This window comes from Gracilinanus agilis, chromosome 1 (assembly GCF_016433145.1).
Source record: "Gracilinanus agilis isolate LMUSP501 chromosome 1, AgileGrace, whole genome shotgun sequence".
Classification (NCBI taxonomy): Eukaryota; Metazoa; Chordata; class Mammalia; order Didelphimorphia; family Didelphidae; genus Gracilinanus; species Gracilinanus agilis.
The window spans coordinates 783,354,277-783,376,306 of NC_058130.1; the positions used below are offsets into that span (position 1 = coordinate 783,354,277).

The following is a 22,030-nucleotide window of genomic DNA, read 5'->3' on the forward strand; positions in this document are numbered from 1 at the left end:
TGGGATTCCCCGAAAGGTCTGGGGACGGTCAGCCCAAGGACCCCAAGCGGGTTTGGTGCCGCCAGCTCGTTGGCTTCCGGAAGTGCCAAACGATTGGGAGAGACCAGCCAGGTCATTGGCAGAGGGAACGCCGTGCTCTGCCAGCACAGCCTGGCCCCGTCTCTGCCCCTCGAGTTTAGGCTATCACTGAGGGTCGCCCATCCCATGAGTCACAGGCGCTTGACTGAGGGCACTTGCTCTTCTTGGCCCCAAAGGCATGGCCAGCCACTCATTCAGTTGGCTAGCTGTGCCTGGCACCCGGGAACTGGGCTCAGGGCAGGGGAGGCCACGGGGGCTATTCATGGCTGCCCTTTACACGGGCCTTTGAAGTTTTTATCCCAAGGACCGCCCTGGGAGCTGGCCACAATTGTTATTATTCCCTTTTTTTACAGATGAGGGAATCTGATATATTCTCAGGCCTCCCCCAGCCCTGCCACCCCCAGTTCTAGGCTCCCTCCAGCCCTGCCACCCCTCTCTGAGCTCTGGCTCCCTCTGTTCTAGGCCCCCAGCACCATATTACTGTTGTGAGGGTTTATTTAGGGTTAGTAACAGTGTTGGACCTAGCAGGAAGGGCTGGAGCATTCCAAGAAGGAATGAAGGAACAGGAAGTTGCTTGTGCTCTTAGAGAGAAGCTCTCCATGGTAGATGGGACATAACTGTTGCCAACCCTGGAAGATCTCAGAGTAAAGGACACCCTGCATCGTGATTCCCTGGGATCCTGAGTGGTGGAGGCCTCAGCAAGTGGACAAGACCTGCAGAGCTGCACCAAGTGGAGGAGGAGTTTGGGATCTGGCGGACAGCACCTCAAGCACTCTCCCTACTTGGGTACCTTGGACCACCTTGGCTCTTGGCATCCTGTGATCATCTGTGGATTACCGGGAGAACCCTCAAAGCCATCCTCAGCCCCTTTAGCTGTGCTGGTCAAACCTGGCTGGAACCAGGTCTGAAGCAGCCTTCCCAATGACTACCATACTGCTCCTTTGCGCTCTAACTGGCCTAGATCAATTAGAATTAGAGTAAGACAAGTCCTCCCCTTGCCCTGTGATTTGCCCTTTAGGGTTTTAAGTGCAGAATCCCCTACCCCACCTTTATTTAATCATAATTAAACTGTTAAAAAAAAACCTTTACCTTGCCTGCTGGTTCCAAAGACCCTGGCCTCCCTATCCTGGCTGGTCCTGTCTCTCCTTCAACCCAGTGTGTACCCACAAACCATTAGGTCACATTTTACATCCCTGGTGCCCCACCTTTTTACATTACCCCCTAAGTCCGCAGTGACACCCCACCCTCTCTCGTTAGGGGCTCTTAGAACTCCTGCAGGTGATCCCCACTCCCACGGCTAGGTGGCGCCAGAGTGCAAAGAGTGCTGGGTCTCCTGGAGTTGAAAGGCTTCATCTTCCAGCATTCAAACGTGGCCTCCGGTCCGCACCAGCTGTGTGTGTGACCCTGGGCAAGTCATTTCACTGTCTGCCTCATTTCCTCAAATCAAGTGAACTGGAGAAGGGAACGGCGCACCGCTCCGGTGTCTGGCAAGAACACCCTAGTGGGGTCCTGATGTCAGCCCAGCCTTAGCTCCCAGGAGGATGTGGGCCATCAGTTAGCTCTGGCTTTGTGCCCCTGCCCAGGAGGCCACCCCCACAGCACTATTTCTGCGGGTGGCAAGAGCTGGGATCCCATCTCCCTCCTCCGGCTTTGCCCGCCATTCTTCCTGCTGCACATCCTCCTCACGTCACCCAGACCTCTCTTGGGCTTCCCACAAGCTGCCTCCCACAGGCCCATTGTTCCTGTTCCTGTCCCCACCGTGGCTTGAGCTCCCTGAAGGCAGGCTGCAGGCCTGGGCTAAGCCGGTCCCAGGATTGGGGCTCTTCGCCCTTTATCTTGCCCGCCAGAGCCCCTCCTCCAGTGTTCTAAGCTGCCTCAAACCCTCAGAATCGCCACAGGTTCTCCCAGGCTCGGGCCTCAGACAAATGCAACCCAAACCGCAGGCTCCCTAGGAACACGGCCTCCCCACTTGGAACCAGGAACCAGCGGGAGCGACTAGGCAGAAGGCAGAAGGCTCGGGCCACTTCCATTCTGTAAAATAGAAGTCATGTATCAGAGCTCGAGGGCCTCACAAACTCCCTCCCTTCAAGCCACAAGGGTTCTAGGTGTGTAGATGTCTTCACACTGAAAAAGGTTCAAAACTTGATCAGGGAATCCATGAAGTTCTCAAAGGCAGAGAAGCTGGATCCAGTGAAGAGCCAGGCTCCAGGCCAACCTAGGACGCTGGCCTTTCAGCTGGGCGTCTCCTCCATCTGAAATGGGGACGATGGCGCCATTGAAGACCATCAGAATCCACTGGGGCTGTGGGTTGGCCTGTGGCGTCGAGTCCATGTCACCGGACCACTGATTTGGAGCCAGAAGAGCCTTTAGAAATAGCCTCGACCCGCAGCCAACAGTAACCGGGCCCCAGGCCTCACTAGCCACTCGCGGGGAGGGTGATTGTGAACCTTAAAGGGGAAGGTAATAGAGCTGCTGCCTTTTTTATTTCATGAAAACAGCAAGTTGGGCAGCATTTGGAGGGCACAGCGGGTGGGGGAAGTGAAAGGCCCGAGGGGTCTGGGGCCCGAGGCCTGTCCTGAGTAGCTCAGATTTGATCCGGTCTGACTTTGTGGCCTACAGATGGTGCTTTCTAGTCTATAAAATCCCTTCACTCCCTTGACAACCCTGAGGAAGGCTGACACACTGGCCAGAATGCACATTTCACAAGCAGGCGAGCTTGAGATCTAGCGACTCCCCCAAGAATGAAGCTCATGTAGCCCCATTTTGTGACTCGGGTTCAGAGCTCTGTCCAGGAGAGGAAAACGGAATGGGAAGCCAACGAGGTTCTTCCCAGAACACTTCATGACCAAGATTAATTTGGCAACGTGTTCAGAGTGGGCCAGGTGGGAGCCTGGGGACCCCACTTAGGAAGGCTGAGCAGGCTGCTGAAAGCAGAGAGCTGGCAATGGGCTATTCTGAAGGATGATGGAGGTGTGGGGCCTAGGAACTCAAGGAAGAGAAGAGAGCTGGACAGCTTTATCTTCTGGAGACCTCCAGAGATGTCTGAGGGATCCCCAAAACAAGTGAGCCAGCCTGGGCTCTAAGGTCCTTGGTCAGCAACACTCTTTGCCCAGTCCAGGCCTGGGAGCTAACGTTTCAATGGGGCTTCACAACTCTGCCTCTTTGTAGACAGAGTCTTCAGGAAGGGTATGTGTACATGCAGCCAAGGTACATTGGAGAGCCTCAGGAAATCCCCCCAAAGAGGTTTATTCAGGCAGCGGACAAACACTGGCATGGATGTTGGGGCCAGTCCTAAGGAACCAACGAAGCATGAGAAGACAAAGGCACCAAAGCTGTTAAGAAAAGACACTCGATGTATTCTAAGAATAGAAGTCATTTAATACTGTTAATTTTATAGCACAAAATAAAACAAGCTATGATCCCCCAAAAATAATTTTAAAAGCTTACAGAGAAAATATTATTGCCTGAAATTCATGATTTTTAAGTTACAGGTTCAAAGAGTCATCTGTCCTGCAGGGGCTGGAGAACACGGTGACGACTGTCTCTGAAGCAAGGCTGCCGTCCCTCCTGCAGAGGGATCGCTCGTCTCCTGCTCAGGCACAAGTGGTGGCAGCCTAGGGTGAGCTGCACACAATGAGCTTCTTTCTCCTGGGCTCCTCCGCTCCTCCCTAAGCCAGACTTCAGGCAGCTCTCTCCACTCAGTCTACAGGAAGTGTTAGTGGTGAATACTGGGTTAAAACCAAAGTCAACGGCCGCCTCCTTCCCAAGAGACACTTGGGAAGATTCATCTTGGCGGGCCCTCCAGGGGCTGCTTCCACATTTATATTGTCTTTAGAAAGTACTTGACCAGTTGTAAGTGGTCGAGAATAAGTCTGAGCATGGAGGCAGGGCGCAATGGGCCTGGAGAAAGGGGAAGAAGCCCCCTTTGGACTGACCCAGAATCACAAAAGGCTGGCACATGGGATGAATGACCCCAGCCAGATGACACTGCCCACCTCACCTCCAGGGCCCAGGGAGGCAACTGAGGCTGAAAACCCCAGCAGCCACACTCACAATTCAATGAATGACAGAAAAACAAGGGTGGAGCATGAGCCCTTAACAGTGCATTGAACCAAATGGCCTCGGAATCCACCAACTGCCTGCAAAACCAAAGGACAAACAGACCGCAGTGATGGCTCACAGGACATCCAAAGATTGGGGTGACAAAGACAAAGCAGGGATGGGAGCAAACAGTACGAGGAGCAGCTCAAGGGGAAACCCCTGCCCATGGAGCGCATGCAATCCTCCCAGGGCAGAGAACAAACCTCAGGGCAGGCAGGGTAACCCAGGATGCCCACCTTCAGGAAGCCTAGCCTGCAAGCTGGGGGCGAGCATGGGGGGCTCATCTCGTTCACGTCCTGGGCAGCTGTTTAGGAGCACAGGCTCAGAAGACTTGAAGAGCTGGAAGGGCCACTAAGAGGTCTTCAACAGTCCAATCTCCTCACTTTACAGAGGAGGAAACCAAGGCCCAAAGAGGGGAAGGGACTCATCCTAAGTCACCAAGCCAGAGAGCAGCAGGGGTAAGATCTGAACCTAGAACTTGTTCTGCTCCACTGACCCGCTTCTCCTCTAGAGCCCAGTCCAGTTGTAATGGCCCTGGACTCTAAAAGGGGAAGAACAAAGTGACTGTGTTCTCTTCCTTGATACTGGATCGTCCTCTCTGGGCAGCACCCTTCCTTCTGCGAATCCATGCATTTTAGTGTAAAGAATAAATACGGGGAGAGGCCCTTGCCCTCCTAATGTTTTGATCTATGCCTCAGTGACCTACATCAGCCCATATAGGACAAGAAGATGAGTCCTAGGAAGAGCAGTTCAAAGGAAGAGAGGCCCTAGAATGCTTAACTCCTGAAGGGAACGGGCTTGCTGCTAAACGGAGCTAAGTATAGTCTACACCTTAGTTCTTTGTCTTGCAAGAGCTGACAAAGAGCAGGCCTGCCCATTTTCCCAAATGCCAGGGTCAGTCAGGAGGCCTCTTTGGCAAGCGCGACCCCAGACAAGTCTACCAGCGAAGGCAGGAAAAGGGGTGGCCGTCGGCTGAGGACGCCTGTGCTTTGGGCTGGATGTTAATGGCAGAACGAGGGGCGCCACAAAGGGCATTTTTGCAGTAGGACAGATTGCTACATAGCTTCAAGTAGTTGTGGAATCATCAGATGAAGAGAAGGCATTTCTGAAGTAGGCCGTCCCGCTCACAGCCCACGGTGAAGTCACTTCATTCTGTTCACGAGCACAACCCCATCCATCGGGCAGTCGGGCAGCCCTGTCTTCCGTCCCATGGGGGTGTGGGCGGTCACTAAGAGAGGCAGTGTGTTGCGGGAGGGCAGAGAAGCACTGGGAGGCAGACCTGACTCAGGGGCCCAGCCTTGGTTTCCTCGTGTGGAGAAGTGACCTGGGCGGCTTGTAGCGGAGGAGTCTGCATGCTGTGTCTCTTCCAGTTCTAACATTCCGTAAGCCTAAGAGCTTTGGCTCAACAACACAGAACACACTAATATAGAAAGGCTGAAAAAGGCCGTAGGGAGGGCCCACCACAAGATCCATTCACTACCGAAGGGGCTTTCTCTATCGTCAAGTTTGTGTTTCTGTAAGTAAGTGAAAATTTCCCAAGATGGAGTCTGAATGCTTCGTGATACTGCCATGAGTGACCTAACAAAGCTCTGTGGGTGGGGCTGGTCTGCTAAGTACCCGCTCTTCCTCTCCCGGCCTTTCCTGCACCCCATGAGCCTGCTTCAAGGAGCCCCAGTTGTCTCCCAGCTGGTGACAGTGCAGCCCCGATATAGCCTGGAGCCTGCCTGGCCTGCTCTCTCCAGCCCCTTCCAAGGGCAAGGACAAAGGCTGTGAAGGTGGACTCAAATCGGAGGTCCTGAAAACAATCTCGTTTACAGAAGTGGCTCCTGGTTCTCCTTTAGAGTGGGCATTCATTGAAAGCAGACCAAAACAATAAAATAAAATGGGTGTGTGTGTGTGTGTGTGTGTGTGCGCGTGTGGTTTTACAGTGCTTGTAAAGATGGAATTAAATAGGATTTTGTTGCTCAGCACATGGCAAAACAGGCAACCATTTACAGTGAAGACATGGTATAAAGACAGGCCTCGGCTCCAAAGTTCTTTCCTGTCATCGGTGACTGTTCAGAATGCACACGCCAGTGCCTCGTCCTTTCCCAAGACCCAGTTCAGCCTTTACTGGGACAGGCCAGAACTCTCCCCTCTTCCTGGAGAGTTCCACCATCTCCCCTTGCCAAAAAGCCCAAGACGGCACAATGAGTATTGCTCTGAGGAGAAGCGGTGCGCCCAGTTCAAGTATAATTCTCAGATGCTTTCTTTCTCCAAGTGAGTTCAATGGGATGAAACGGAGGGAGCATCTGAGTGGGGGAAAGAGACTCCTTCCTCCTCTTCAATGTTTTTGCCTGTCCGTGTGCTTCCACCAGGGCTTTCCAGCTTAAGATCCAAAAAGGTCGGACAATGGCTAAGTCTGAGTCAATCCCGTGATGATACAGATGCCCAAAGACTGCCAGCCGTGTGCATTCCAGATGTGCAGAAAGAAACCATCAAACTGAAGCAAGCTGGAGAGCTGGGCTACGCTCCCTAGCTTGCCTGGGAGAGAGAATGGAATCCCATTTCAGAGGATGCTACTAATGAGAGCCAGAGCATGAAGCAGCAGCAGCAGCATACGACGGCTAACAGGAATCACTCGCTCTCGTCCGGATTCTGAGCATCAATGAGCTTGACGTGTGTGAAAGGGAAGAGCCCTTTGCGGCCATTGACTTCTCCCTCCCACTGACCGTTGATGTTCATCCTTGTAACTTTCACAATGTCGCCAACCTATTTGGGAAGAAGAAAGGGAGGTCAGTCTCTTCTCTTCAATGAAAAGGCACAATGGATGGAGGGCCAAGCCTCTGGCTTCAAATCTGCCCTCAGATATTTCCTGGCTGGGGGACCCTGGGCCAGTCACTTCATCTCCACTGCCCAGCCCTTACTGCTCTTCTGCCTTGGAGCCAATATTTAGTGATTCCAAGCTAGAAGAAAAATGACAACTAACTTTAAGTTACCACTTCCTACGTCTTTCCACAAATAATTCTCTTAGTAAGTGCCCCTACCTGAAGGCCCGCGGGACACTTGGATTTCATCGAACACAGACCTGCCCTCAGCAGAACAGAACATCCTTCTACCAGAGGGGCAAGGAGGCCTGTAAGATCCGAGCAAGGAACACATGCCAACAACACTGACTTCAGGAAACATGACTCCCCCCAACCAAAATAGCAGCTTATTGCTTTCAGGCCTTCTTATGAACCCAAATATGGCCCCATCCTATCTGATTTGGGTTATCAGTACCCTTGAGCCCTAATTGTTTTGTTTTATTTTAAATACTGTGTATTGGTTCCGAGACAGAAGAACATTAAGGGCTAGGCAAAAGGGGTCAAGTGACTTGCCCAGGGCCACACAGCTAGGAAGTATCTGAGCCTAGGACCTCCTCCTGCCTTTATCCTTACTTGTCACAAGGGAGGGCTTATTGGGGTGGTTGTGAGGGTGGCAGTGATGACAAATAAAAGAGTCAGAAGTATTTCAAATACATAGAAGTGAGTAGGATGAAGGGCAGAAGGGGGCCAAGCTGAGCAGGGCAGTCGTGGCTCTTCTGATGCCCTGGAGATCTGGGGTTACACACGCCAAGTCCTTTTCTCCTGAGGAAATGTTCATCCTTGCTGGTGCCTGTCACGGTCCCAATAAAACTGGAAAAGCCCACTTTTCTGTACAGCATTGCCCGCCCTCCCTATCGCTCGCCCCTGTTCTCGCTTCTCACCACGAAGCCTCTGGCAATCTCTACCTGTCATGATTCATCCTCAGTGCATCTTGTTCTGATGCCTGCCGAGGGCGGGACAGTCAGATTCCCCTTCTCTCATTTATCCCGGTGACCGGTCGACTTCAGGGTGAGCAACTCCTCTACTGAGGAGCGGGGAATTTTCAACTGTTTCCCCCTGAGATCCCTCATTGCCGTGGAACTCAGACATAAACCAGGCCACCGAAGCCTGGATCTGGGAAAGGGACAAGATGTGATGGTCTCGGGGGAGCTGAAAGATGGGCAAACTCAAGTCCTCGGCTCACTGCTGGGTGCGGCAAGTGTGTGTACTGAGGAGGGGGCCCTCCTGGAAGGTCCAGTCTTCCTTCACTCTAGGTGGGCCTCCAAGCAGGGGCTGGGGATCCCCTCGGGGTCATTGCTTTAGAGAACAGCTGAGGACCAGGCCAATTTTAGCTCTCTGTGCCACACCAGAAAGTAGCAAATGAGTCTGCTTGAATACACGAATGGCCTATGGAACCCTGACCAAGCCACCTCTGCTCTCTGAACATTTTTAGCTTTTGACTTTCTACGACCTGTAAACTCAATTGTTAGAATTGATACTGAGGCAAAAGGTATGGGTTAAAAGGAAAAACGCTATCTTCTACACCTTCCAGATTCCTACCTCTGTATAGAAGGGACATGTTTCCAGCTGCTCCTTGGACTCAAGCTTGGACATTACCTGAATCTAAATCTGGTCTCTTGACACTTCCTAGCTGTGAGACCCTAGGCAAGCCACTTTACCCATGTGTCTCATTTTCCTCACCTATGAAATGGGGAGAATCATAGCACTTCCCTCTCTGGAGTTGAGGAAATAAAGAGATAGTAAGTGCTTGGCACAGTGCTGGGCACACAGTAGGTGCTAGAGAATTAGTCACTAGACATTCAAATATGTCTTCTCAAGCTTGATTACATTCATGCAGCCACCTCAACCTCAAATGATGGGCACTGAGTCTGTTCCAAATTCTTTGGGAAACAAGCCCCGTCCTCCTGAGGCTCTGCCTTTCCCGGGCCCAGGTGTGGACAGGCCCCGTCAGCATCTACTCTGGGGTCCATGTTCACGCCAGCCAGGTCAGCTTTATAAACTCCACCGACACTTGCCTCGTTACAAGGCATCCCCAGCTGCCTGTGCCACGTTCAACACGGTCCTCCACTGCTAGGCCTTGGGCACTCACTCTCCCTGTTATTTTTAACATTTTCTTTTTCAATTTTGAGTTCCACACTCTCACCGTCTCCCGCCTAGGGAGAAGGCAGGCAAAATCCCCTTAACTATACATGTGAAATCCTATAAAACACGCTTCCATATCGGCACATCCCATACCAGAGCAAAAAAGGAGGAAGGCGGCGGAGAATTCTACTCCATCAGGCCTGGCTTTGCAGGGGCTGACCCGCGGGTGGGCATGCTGAGCCTGGGCCCAATGCTGTCCTCTGGTTCTTCCCCCCTTGCAGCAGTTCCTGGGCATTCTGCTGTGTCTTTGGGAAATCCCCCTCCTCCTCATTTCCTATAGCACTATACAACTCCACCACAACCAGATGGCAACCTGTTCAGCCACTGCCCCACCGATGGGACAACTGCGCCAGGTGGGCTGCCAGGCCAGTGGTCAAAGCTTCTCAACAGCAAGGCTCCTCTCTGAAGGGGGAGCACGGAGAGGGGGGGCCCTACACAGCATGTGCCACTTCATTCTGCAACCTGGCCAAGGAAGTCTTGCTCCAGGAAACACCCATCGTTTGCTGTGAGTTTGGGTAATGTAGTTTCAGGGGTTCAAGATCTCCAAGGATGTCGGCTCCACGGCTGCCCTCTGCCACCACTCCATGGCACTCCTTTTTCAAGAGGAAGCTGAGCCTCCCCCACCCGGCTACAGACAACTCCTCCACTCACTATCCGTGACAGTGGCATACACAGTCAGAAGGGGTAGAGGCGCAGACCAATGGAGGCCCACTGAGGCTCACACTCTTGTCCAATGACTCCAAAGAAGGCTGCTGGAGGTCAGACCCGTGTCCATGGTCCCAAGTTCAAACACCTCAGAGCTGGAAAGGGCCTTCATCCATGTTCAATCTCCCCAGTGAGCTGGGTCCTTCTCTGTTCCACCCCGCACAGTCTCAGCACTGTCCTATGTAAAGCCAGCAGGCACTCCTGGGTCTGTATCTCAAAAGAGAATAAAAAGGGGAAAGGACCCACCTGCACAAAAATATATAGGAGCTCTTTTTGTGATGCCAAAGAATTGGAAACTGAGGGGACGGCTGTCCACTGGGGAAATGACTGAGCAAACTATGGTCGATGATAGTGATGGAATACTACTGTGCTCTGAGAAATGATGAGCATGGGGGCTGCTAGGTGCCTCAGTGGATGGAGAGCCAAGCCTAGAGATGGGAGGTCCTGGGTTCAAATCTTGCCTTGGACACATCACAGCTGGGTGACCCTGAGCAAGTCACTCAACCCCCATTGCCTACCCTTACCACTCTTCTGCCTTGGAGCCAATACCCAGTACTGATTCTAAGAAGGAAGGTGAGGGTTTTAAAAAGGAGAAAAGAAATGATGAGCAGCATGACTTCAGAAAGAGCTGGGAATACCTACAGGAACAGAGGCAGAGCAAAACAAGCAGAACCAGGAGGACACTGTACACAGTGACAGCAACATTAGACGACGATTATCTGTGAAAACTTGGCTCCTCTCAGCAATGCACTGATCTGGACAATCCCGAAAGGCTTCTGATGAGGAAGGCTCTCCACCTCCAGAGAGAGAATACTGGAGTCATCCTTCACATCACTGTATTTGGGGTTTGATTTGGGGGTTTGGGCCATGTATGAGGGCGTCTCATAGCAATGACCAACATGGAAGTGTTTTGCAAGATAATAAAAATTAAACTTAAAGAAAAAAAAAAGCCTGCAGAGCAGTATTTGCGCTCAACTCTCCACCAAAGGGAAGCTACACTGCTCCAGAGACAAAGGACAGCTAGGAGGCACCATCAGCCTAGAGCCTGCTTCCCTCCTCATGCAGTCCTTTCGAGAAGACCTAGAAGGCCCTTCTGGGCCAGACCCGAGGCTCAACCCTGGAGCCCTAAAGATGAAAGCCCTCCAGAAGGATCACTAACATCCACATATCAGCATGCTATTATTTGTGGCAAGAAAAACTGGAAACCAACCGTGTGCAATGGATGAGGAATAAAAGAGCAAAAGGAAGTCTAAGAACATAGTGGAATATTCCTGAGCCCGAAGGAGAAACAAAGGAAGACTTGTGGAGAGAAAGCAGAGACCTAAAACTATGTCGAGTAGCAAACCACTGAAGCTAAAGGCCACGCGCCTTTTCAGTGAAATGCACTTAGGTAGAGCCGCTGTTGGCGTGTTGATGGACACGTGTCTGCTAGGGTTAAAACAAAAAAATGTAAAATGCCAAATGCTAAGAAGCAGACTACGATGGAGGGGAAACGAAGATGACGTTCTCTAAGAAAATCAGAGGGGCAGAAAAGAGAGGAATTGGGAAAGCTGAATGCGGGAAGTTGGAGACATGGACCTGGAAAGGAGAAAGATTTCAGTAAGTATAGATGGGCATATAGACAGGAGCTTATTCTGGGCGGGTGGGGTGGCGGCTTCCCCAAAAGCCTGGAAGTGGGCCAGGGCAAAGACAGGCATGGGGAGTTGGAGCCAGTCTGAGCAGGCCCTGAATGTCAAAGTAAGGAGTTCATATTTTCATTCTAAAGACATGGACAAGGGGTAAAAAAAATCTCAGAATGACCCATCCTGAAATTCGGTAAGAAAGCAGGAGGGGGTGGCCAGCACACCATAATCTGTGGGGCTTAGATGGGGGAAAGGGGGGGGATCAGAAAATGGGCATTCCTTCAGACAAGGCCTTTCAGCCAGTCAAACCCAGGCTAGAAGATAATTTTGCTACTCAAAGTTCCTATTAATTAACCCCTGCTCTAGAGCTTTCTGCCCACATCCGGGAAAACCCATCAGCAGGGACAGTGGCTGAGTAGGTTGAGAACAAGGCTCAGAGACAGGAGGAACATGGGTTCAAATGTGATCTCAGACAATTCCTGGCTGTGTGACCCTGGGCAAGTCATTTAATCCCTGTTGCTTAACCCTTACTGCTCTTCTGCCTTGGAACCAATAGAGAGTATTGATTTTAAGATGAAAAATGAGGGTTAAAAAAAAAAAAAATACCCATCAGCCACTGAGAGGAGCCATCTGCCATCCAACCAAAAGGAGAGCCACGATTCTGATCTAACGAGTGCCTGGCATGTTCAGCCCTGGAGCTTTGGTACTAAAAATAAACACTAGCCCCCCTTAGGCATGTCTACACCTGCTGCTGCTGCCCTTCTCATTTCCAGTTTGCTGTGCAACGTTAAGGAGAATTAGCAGGCCCTTCCTTCCTAGGGTTTGGTCTTGCCCAACATGGCTTCATCACCGTATCAGTATAGGCAGTCCCTCCAGGGTGCCCACCACCCCAGTGGTTTGAGAAATGGCCAGTTCGTCCTCGGTTTCCTTGAAGCCATCTTCTACCCCTTTTCTCACTCAAAGTTCCCTACCGAAAGCCGCTCTTGCTCACACCCATCAGTCTTCCTTCCCCTTCTCTCCTTTCTGGCTTTCCTTTCTCCCCATTACTGCCCCCACGTTCTCCTATCTGTCTGATTCTGGGCCATCTGTCCATTTGTCCTGCGTGCCTCAGAAGAACAAACTCCACAGCTTGTCTAGCGATGCCATAATCTGACCCAAAGATCTTCATCATCTTTCCTCTGGGGATTCTGGAGTCACATTCCTTCGGGAAGCCCTCGGCGAGGTGTGCTCTATGCTGGATTTCCTCTCTCGGGTAAACGCCTTTGCAAAGGGCCAAGTGTCTGTCTATTTGGGGTCTCATCTGATATGGCTGAGGGTTGAGTGAGCTCATTTGTTCTGCCTTTCAAGGAATCTTAACAGGCTTCATTAGAGGCAGCAACAAAAGACAAAACCTTTCACATCTGGGTCAAGAACTATCCGGTTAAAAAAATGATCAAGGATTAGCCAAGGCCAGTCCCAATCAAAACCTTGAGTTTATTTTGTTTCTGTTTTCCCTGAGGGCGAAGCCCTCCTCTCTGCGGTGAGATGGGTGCTGAGTTGTTAAAGGCTGAGCTAGTGACCTACAAGAATTTAGTGGGTCCCCCCCCCAACCTCAAAAGGCCTTAAACATGGGCCCAAAGATAGAATGCTGTCCACAGACCTGCCTGAGTTTGAGGGGTTCAATACCCAAAGGCTGGCCTTTCAGGGATACATTTTTCAGTTTATAACAAGTCATGAAACTATCATATGAGTTGAGGAGGGGCTGGGACTGGCACGGGCAAGGGAGCACTTGTAACATCTGAAGCAGATGGGGCTGCAGAGGCAGGGGCACCCAGGGCAGAGTCGCCACTGGTCTGGCCAATGGAACTAGTCCATTATTCATTCTCTTGGCCCAACTTCTGGAAGCAATAAAGAGAGAAGCAAATCCCCAGCCTGTTGAGAAGTTCCTGAAGCACTCCTCTCCCCACATTCTGACACTGCTGGAAAACTTGGGAAAGCATGGCGGCCAGGGCTGCACCGTTCACGTGAGCCCTCCTCGGGCCTCGGAGCTGGGCTGGGGCTTCTACACTCATTAGCTTTAAGGCTACAGGTCACCTCATCTTCCCGAGCCTGATTCCTGATCTGGGAAAAGGAATAAAGAGCCCTGGGAGAGCTGCTCTCACAAGGCTGTGAGGAAAGGGCCTTCGTAAGCCCCAGAGGGCTTCGGAAACGAGCTGTTAGTAACTTCTTGGAACTGAAAGCAAAAGCCCAGGCGGAGGAAACCACCTCCCAGCATTAAGAGGCAAATGGCCGAGCTCCAGAAATGTGCCTGGTTGCTCCAGTCACGCTAACAGAAGCTTTCTCCAACCTCCCCCCATTCTCTAACTAGAGTCTTCCTGACTGTGATGGGTCTCATACAAATCAAGCATTTCGGGGCACACTGAGAGGGCCCCGAGGTCCATGCGCAGCACCCTGTGGTTTCCTTCTGGGTAGCTTGTTTTTTCTATCACTTCATCTCTGAACAGACTCCTCCCCTCCCCTCCCCTCGGAGGGGCTCCACCAACTATCTCTCCCCCTCCCAGGAGCCTTTCCCAACTCCCTCTCCAACCCCCAAAGTTCTCCCGTGCAGTTTTCCTGGTCTGGTACCTGATTTCTGCCGAGGGTGTCACCAACATCAGCTAAACTGAACTAAAGCAGGCAGGGCTAAGATCTGCTCCCTCTCACAGATTCACCCCTAGTTTCACAGAGAAGGGGCTGGGCCTTATGAGCTAGGGGACAAGGTCTTCTGAGCGGCAGAATGGGCATTTGAACCCAGGGCTCAAGCGGGACTTGACTAGGTCCCCGAGGCAGAGCTAGGACTAGAATCCAGGTCCTCTGGCAGGTCCGGGCTGCATCCCATCACGGAGCCTGAGGCCTTCTAAAAAGGTCAATGGGAAGCCTGACAGACGAGGACTTCTGGCTGTTCTCTAGCTACAAGAAGGTAAACAAGAAACTTGACAGACCGTCACTGCCTCGACCCTGGGCTCTCCCTTGCAGCCAATAAGCTCCCCCAGAACACAGTGTGTCACCCCGTGGAAGATACTTTGGAAGCACCAAGTTCCAACCCACCCCAGGGTGGAGGCCCGCCTGTACCCGGCCTCTTCTCTCAGGGCTTGGAGCTGGAGAGGTAGAGCAGTCCTAGCAGGAGAGGCCAAACAGGGGCATGGCCTGGGGGTCCAGGGGACAAGAAGGAAGACTAAGCAGAGCCTGCGGCCAGAAGCAAGGCCAAGGCCACTTCTCCCTCACGGAAGACCCGGCCTCCAAGGCCAGCAGGGGGCAGCCCGGGCCTCTCACTCGGGCTCCAGACAGTCCTGGTGAACCTTGAACTCTTCCACCATACCAAGCAGGGCTGGCATGTGAGGAGGCTCTATAGCGGCCCCCACCCAAACCCCAGCACTGGTTCTCCCGAGCCCACCAAAGAGGCCGTGGAGGACAGTGAGCACATGTAGGGGCTGGGGCTGGCTCCCTCTGAACACAGCATCCAGGCACCCCTGCTGGGCTCCGGCTGCATTTCAAGAGCCATGCTCGGTGGCCTCCTCGAGGGCACCCCTGGACAGGACAGGGACACCCACACAAGCAGCCTGAGCACAACTGCCCATCAAGTATTGCTGCCTTGGGGGCAGCCTACAGGCAGGAGAGGTCCTGGGTTCAAATCTGGCTGTAGATCCATCTCAGGCAAGTCTCCCCACTCTTGGCTCGGCATCAATACTCAGTATGGATTCCAAGACAGAAGGTCAGGGTTTCAAAGACAAAAATGACTAAGAAAGAACAAGAAGGATGGCAGCCATCGCCCAACTCCCCTTTGAAAAGTAATCCAATGATGCAACTTCTCAAGCCAACTCCAGCAGTCCCCTGAGCCCCTGTGATTTGGGGACGCTGCCAGAGGCAGAGGGGCCCGGCGAGGGCCGTGCTCTGCCCTACTTGCCTCCTCGTTTCCCATTTGGGCTCCACTCAGTTCCTGACGACCTAATTGCAACAACACTCCCAAGAGCACCCGGAGCAGGCGTAGCCTTGCTCTTCCTCTTGAGAAGTCGTGCTGCCAAATCCAGGCAGGTCACCCATCCGACGCCTCCCGGAGATCCACCTGTTTTTAATGCCATTTATTCTAACTTCATTTGCTCAACCCGAACCACACTGGTGTTGCTAGTGAGGTGCCCCACGCTGGTGCTCCTCCTTCCCAAAGCCCCCCCCCGGGACTCTTGGGGGGCGAGGGGGGGGTCGTCCTCCCACCTCCTGCCTCCCTCTCAGCCGAGCCCCAGGGAAAGGAGGCCGCACCTGCTCTCCTCTCCTCTCCTCCAGGCCCAGTGCACAGGGGATAGCTTCTCCCCTCCTCCCCGGCCTCCTCTCAGGCTGCTATTCCAGGGAACAACAGAGAAATGGGGTGAAGCTAACAAAACTACGAATCCAAAGCAGCCTGAAAAATAAGTTGCTAGAGGCAGCCCAATATGGAGCCCAGAAGATATGGGTTCAAGTTCTATCTCTGACTCCTGGTGGCTGGGGAAGCACACGGGTTCAGACCCGCATGTGCAGGATGGGGTCCCCATCTGAGGTCAGAAATCCAGAAAGCTCACTCGGAGGGTTCCACGCCTCCTCCCCGGCTCCCCTCAAGAAGGCATTGTTCGGAGCCAGGTTTGTGCCATTCCCTACCTTCCCCTCAAAAGAAGAGGCCCAGAAGCCCCTGTGCTGGGCGGTCTTGTTCTGGGCTAACAGAGGGGAACTCTGACGAGTCTTGAGTGGCCTCAACAAGGCCTTGGCCTCGTGCACAGAGTTCGAGAATGAGCTCTTCCTGCAGCTCGGAGATGGGCCGTTCTCAGGAATGGCCCAGATGCTACCAGGCCTTCCCTCTGACAAGAGCCGGGAGCCCAGTGATAAGAGCGATGCAGCAGGCTGGGCATCCAGATCCTATCTTGGGCCCCACCATCGACTTAACCAAGTCCGCCAGATGGCTTCTTGACCACTTTTTAGCTAACTCTCGACTGACTCGGCTGCACCGGAAGCCCAGGCTGCTCTAGGCAGCAGGCAGCAGTGGGTCCCCCTCACAAAGGCTTTTCAGAAATAAATGTGTGAATCAAAACAAGAGAAAGAAGTTTCGAAAGTGCTTTCCTGACCACGTCCTGTCTCTAAGGGCCAGTGCCCGGCTGCTCTCTAGTCCCAGGTTGGCTTTCACTGGTCAGAAATGCTACAAAATTGGGCAATATTTACACAGCTGACTTACCAAACTTGGTTCTTCCTTAGACAACAGCATATGGTTAAAGCTCTCGCTCTTTTTTTAAACTCTTACCCTCTGTCTTAGAATCGATATTGTGCATTGGTTCCAAGGCAGAAGAGTGGTAAAGGTTAGACAATGGGGGTTAAGAGACTTGCCCAGGGTCATACAGCTAGGGTCACACTTGAACCCAGAACCTCTTATCTCTAAGCCTGGCTCTCAACACACCAAGTCCCCCTAGCTTCCCCCTCTTGTTTTTTTATTTAATAGGAGAAAACGGATGACCTTGATTAAGTGACTCATCCAAGGTCACCTAGAAGGTTCGTGGCAGGAGTGGGACAGAATCCAAGTGCTCTAACTGCCCCACGTGGCAGAATGTCAACATCTGTCCCCAGTTTGCCCATGTCATGACAATTTCCAGCCAAATTGAGCAGACCAAGATTTAGGGGAAGGAGGGAAATGGTAAGTGCACAAACCTAGGGATAAAGCTCCAAGGAGGGATTAAATCCCTTCTCAGAAGACTAGAAACACCCCCCTGCCCCACCTCCAGCCCCCACCCAAACACAGCTGCTTTACCTCCAAGGCCAGGGCAGTCTTATCATAAGCGCAGGGGACTCTCTTCTGAATTGCTTTTGCCAGGACAGGTCCATTCTGGGTGGAGGGCAGGGGGCTCATCACTGCCCCAGGAGGACTGGACACCGAAGGGAGAGGATTCGCCGTCTGAGGCTGGGCGTAGGCGTGAGCGGGTTCAGGGATCCCATAACTATTGGAATTCCTATTTCCGTGCTTCCCATGCGGGGAAGATCTCACGAGCTTTTCTACGTAAGGCACAGGAATCATCCCAACCAGCCCATCCTTGTTGCGGGCACTCCACCACTGCTCCTCGGGCTTCTCCACGATGGCCAAGATCTCGCCCTTCTTAAATGCCAGATCTTCGGGGTCGTTCCCAGAAAATTCGTAGAGAGTCCGTACATATTCCACATTTTCTTCTGTGGGAGGCAGGTTGGGTGCTGAGGCAGAGCCCATAGGCGGGCTGGGATACCTAGAAATCAGAAAACAGAATTTACTATTCCTCCTGCACACGAGGTCACAAGGCTGGGAATCCAGACCCCAATTCTTCCTGTGACTCTCCAACAACGAGAACCTTGGCCTGTACCTTTAGGACAGACTGACACGGGTCTGTCTAAATGAAGTCACTTCTTGCCTCAGAAGCATTACCAAATCTCGCCCCACTCCCGCTCCTATCTTCCCCACAATAGGCAGACTTCCCCAGACATCCTGGTAAAGGTCTCAAGACCTGGCTCTTGAGCACAGGACTTAGAATGAGGATGCCTGAATTCAAATCCAGCCTCAAGCCCTTCCTAGCTGTATGACTCTGGGCAAGTCACTTCACCCCTATTTGTGTCAGTTTCCTCCCATATCTGTAAGATGGGTTCAATGATAGCACCTACCTCCCAGGGCGGTTGTGATCAATAAATGTATGAAGTGCTTAGCACAGTGCCTGGCACATGGCAAGACCTACATCAAAGTTAGCTATTATTAATATTATTATTACTAGCTAAGTCACCGAGTCATGGTTTCTGTTCAACCTACTTTCCAGGGTTTCTCTTAAGAGTCCAACGAGATTACAAAGGTAGGATGCTTCATGTGAACAGAATAATGGGGGTCTCAGACACCTCCCATGTTCCCAGAGGAACCCTGAAGCCTGCAAGGTGCCCAGCCCGTTTGTGGACAGCTCTAATCATTGCAAAGTGAAGTCTGAATCTGCCTCTTTGCCATTCCCACCCACAGTTCCCATTTGTGCCTTCCAGAGATAACAAGACTAATCTTTCTTAAAATTGCTTTTAAAAAAACTCCTAGAGGCAGCTGGGTGGCTCAGTGGATGGAGAGATTGACTCCAAGATGGAAGGTAAAAGTTTAAAAAAAAAAAAAAAAAAAAAAACAACAACCAACAATCTCCTATTCCTCTTGTCAAAGCTAACCATTCCCAGTTCTTTCTACCAATCCTCATCACGTGGCAGGAACTCAGGCCATCTGCCATCTTCACTGTCTCCTCTGGACACTCCTCAACTCAATGGAAGAGCATGAAGCCAAATTGTAAAAACCTTTTCACTGATTCATCACTGATTGTCCCCTTTTGTTTCCACTGGCCATGGGAAAGCATCACCAGGAATCCTTGGCCTGTGCCAATGTGGACTCAGCTGGGGGCAGGACAAGGGCCTGGAGGACAAGTGAGTCTAAATGGATGACACCCAGCTCACAGAAGGCCAGCCAGGAGCCCTGCATGCAGACCTGGGGAGCTACTTCCTCTGAGCGTTTCAGCAAGGGCAGGAACATGATGAAATCGAGGCTGCCAGCAGCAAAACAGACCACAGGCCACACTGGACACTGACCCACCTCTCCCTAGAAGTAGCTCCATTTTTCAGAGAATCAGGATGCCAAACCGGACAGGCCCTCCTGAGATGTTCTCATCCAGCTTCCTCATTTTGTAGAAGGGGGAGGACATTAAGGCCTGGAGGGCCACAGGTCCTGTCCTAGGCCAAGAGGGTACGTGCCCAGGGGCACTGGCACTCTTCCACTAAGACCACGCTCTTTCCTCCAAATCTCTCCAGCTCATCTCTGGCTCTCACGTCAGTTAGTACGAAGAGCAGAGTCCAGTTTCTTGGCCTAGCCAAGGAGGGACCCCACCCTCCCACAGTACTTCCTCGGCTCACCCTTTGGGGCTGTCTCTTTCAGCTGGAATCTTGGGCTCTAGTTTTACTTTCAATTCCCTTTTTACAAGCAGCCTCTAGACCATAAGGAGTCACAGAGATATACCTAGACAGGGGGCACTGATGGCCAACAGCACATCTTCCCCCTCTTTGGGCCATGGTTTGCCTCTGATACTCTGGCACCACCTACGGACCCTCCCCTTCTCTCAGAAGCTGAGCTTGTTGCCTGCATTCATAAATGAAGCAAATGCTCAATGTCCATGAAAGGTTGGGGAATATAAAGCATCATTTTCCCCTCATCTACATTCAAGAACTCCCTGAAATCCACCCAGGGGCCCCTTTGGCATCCATGGACCCCAGGAGATTTAGAGGCACCAGTTAAAAGGCACCAGCCTTAAATCAAACTGATGCCACACCCTTCTTTGTCCATCCCCCTCAAAAACAGAAAGCCTGGGTCCTGGCTGAACGATTATCTCTAAACCCCAGAGAGTTCACTTGAGTCAGAATTAGAATCTCAAGCTCTGAAGCAGAAAGTGCATCATGAATTTGAAACCCCTGAAAAGCTGCCTACTACAAAGTATAAGCTAGTATAATGGGTCAGTCCATTCCAGACTCCATTCAGAGGGAGTCACTTACTGAAGTTCTTTGAAAACAAAACAGGTCAGAGGAGCAGCTGGCTCAGTGGATGGAGAGTCAAGTCTAGAGATGGGAGGTCCTGGGTTTAAATCTGGCCTCAGACACTTCCCAGCTGCATGACCCCCACTGCCTAGCCCTTTAGCACTCTTCTGCCTTGGAACCAAGATTTAGTTTTGATTCTAAGAAAGCAGGTAAGGAGCTAAGAAAAAACCCCAAACAAGACAAACAGGAGAAAGCTGACTGTTCACAAAATGCATTAAAGCTAACAAAATCCCAGGAGGGAAGGTTGGACTCCAAGCCCCTTCTTAAGATTCTACTAACCCCATTTTACAGGGAAGAAGCACTGAGGTCAACCTGTCATTAAGTGGAGAAACAGAGTCTGCCACTGGCCCTACTGCAAGTTATTCCAGCTCTTAAGGCAGCCCCAACACCTGGGCTGGAAAGAGAACTGGAAGTCGCCCGCCTCACTCAGCAGGTCACAGACTCCCCGGAAAGTTCAGCCCTACCTTCCCAATTTTAAATGCAGCTTAAGGTGCAAACAGGCTCTGCCATCAGGCTCATTACAATCCAACTAGTGCCTCTGTCGGGCCCTTCTTTAGAAAGACCTACTTAAAACCTTTTAATTGGGCCAACCTCTAAGTAGGCCACTCAGCAGAGCCAGTGCAGGTGGGCCCAAATACCCCCAGCCTGAGCTTCCACAAAGGATCGCTACAAAAAGGGGCCACTGTAAGGCTGCAAACAAGTCCACACACTCAGACAGACAGACAGACAGACAGACACACACACACCCTGCCTTTCCAATTCCACCTCCTGTGAAATCACAGATAAACATAAAAAAGAGAGTCCTGCTTGGGAGAACAGGAGTCAGTGTTTTGTGGAAGATCTAAAACAGGGCAGCAGAAAGACGAGGGAGCTAACCACTGGGCATACAAACATACTACTGTGTCTCGGAAATGTCCAAAATATTCAGTGTCAAGGGGGAGGTGGGGGACGGGACTTGTTACAGCTATTATCGCCTTTGGGCAGAATGCCCTCACCACCACCCAAAGCCGGCAACTGTGGGGGTATTTCAGAAAAAAATTATCTGGGCACCAGCCTTCCTGCTTCCTCAAATGCTTGTAATGGTTCCAAGACCAGAAAAGGGGGGGCGGCCATCACTGTCCACAGAGGGCCACAAACAGCTGAGAAGACCAAAGTTATACCCAAGGAATTGTGACTGGCTGTTTTCACTGACCAGAAGGCAGCTGCCACCCAAGCCATAAAAGGCCAGATCTTTCCAGGCCTGAGGGAACCACAGGCCTCTGGGGCTGGAAGGTCTGGTCTAGCAGTTCTTAACCTGGCCGTGGGCTGTGAACGTTTACATTTTAGATAGCTATACTGCAATAGAATCCGATTGCTTTGCAACCCTCTGTATTTGATGCATTTACACCCCCATTAGTCTAAGAAAGGGCCTCAGGCTGTCTTAGACTGCCCAGGGAGACCAGGACCCCCCCCAAAAGATGAAGACCATCTCCATGCTTTATTTTGAGCCCTCACTTCACACATAGCCAAGGCCACGGGCAGAGCTACAAGGCCTTGGCCAAGGCTATAACACACTAGTGTTAGAAGAAGCAACAGAGCTCACCTGTGGGCTTTCTTCCATTTCCCAAGCTAGACAAGGCAGAGAACTGACAGAAATGTGGACGGGAGGGAGAAAAGAGGGGCGGAGAATACTAAGGCAAAAACAAAGGGCTGCGATAGAATATCTCCATTCAAAGACTCGTAGGGGCTTCTCATCCAACTAAGACTCAGAAAGGGGGGGGGGGGCAGAATGACTAGGGAGAGAGGTGGATTCAAATTCTGCCAGCAGCACTCAGCAAACAGGGAGCCATGCTGGAAGGGCCTGACAAGAAAAGGCTCCTTCAGGTCTTTGGGGGCAGAACCCAAGAAGAATTCAGACAATGACATTAGAAAGAAAGAAAAAACGGGGGGGGGGGGGGGGGGAAG

The 22,030-nt window shown here is 51.8% G+C and overlaps 1 protein-coding gene across 1 annotated transcript in view; it reads right to left on the minus strand.

Moving 5' to 3' along the window:
* Positions 1–3,451: 3,451 nt before the first annotated feature.
* CRKL (CRK like proto-oncogene, adaptor protein) overlaps positions 3,452–22,030 on the minus strand; it is a 31,408-nt gene continuing 12,829 nt past the window's right edge. The window contains exons 2-3 of the mRNA XM_044658910.1: positions 17,274–17,739; positions 3,452–6,930 (exon numbers count right to left, since the gene is read on the minus strand). Of these exons, the coding sequence (XP_044514845.1) occupies positions 6,796–6,930; positions 17,274–17,739 (601 nt within the window). The 3' untranslated portion in view covers positions 3,452–6,795. The remainder of the gene's footprint in view (positions 6,931–17,273; positions 17,740–22,030) is intronic.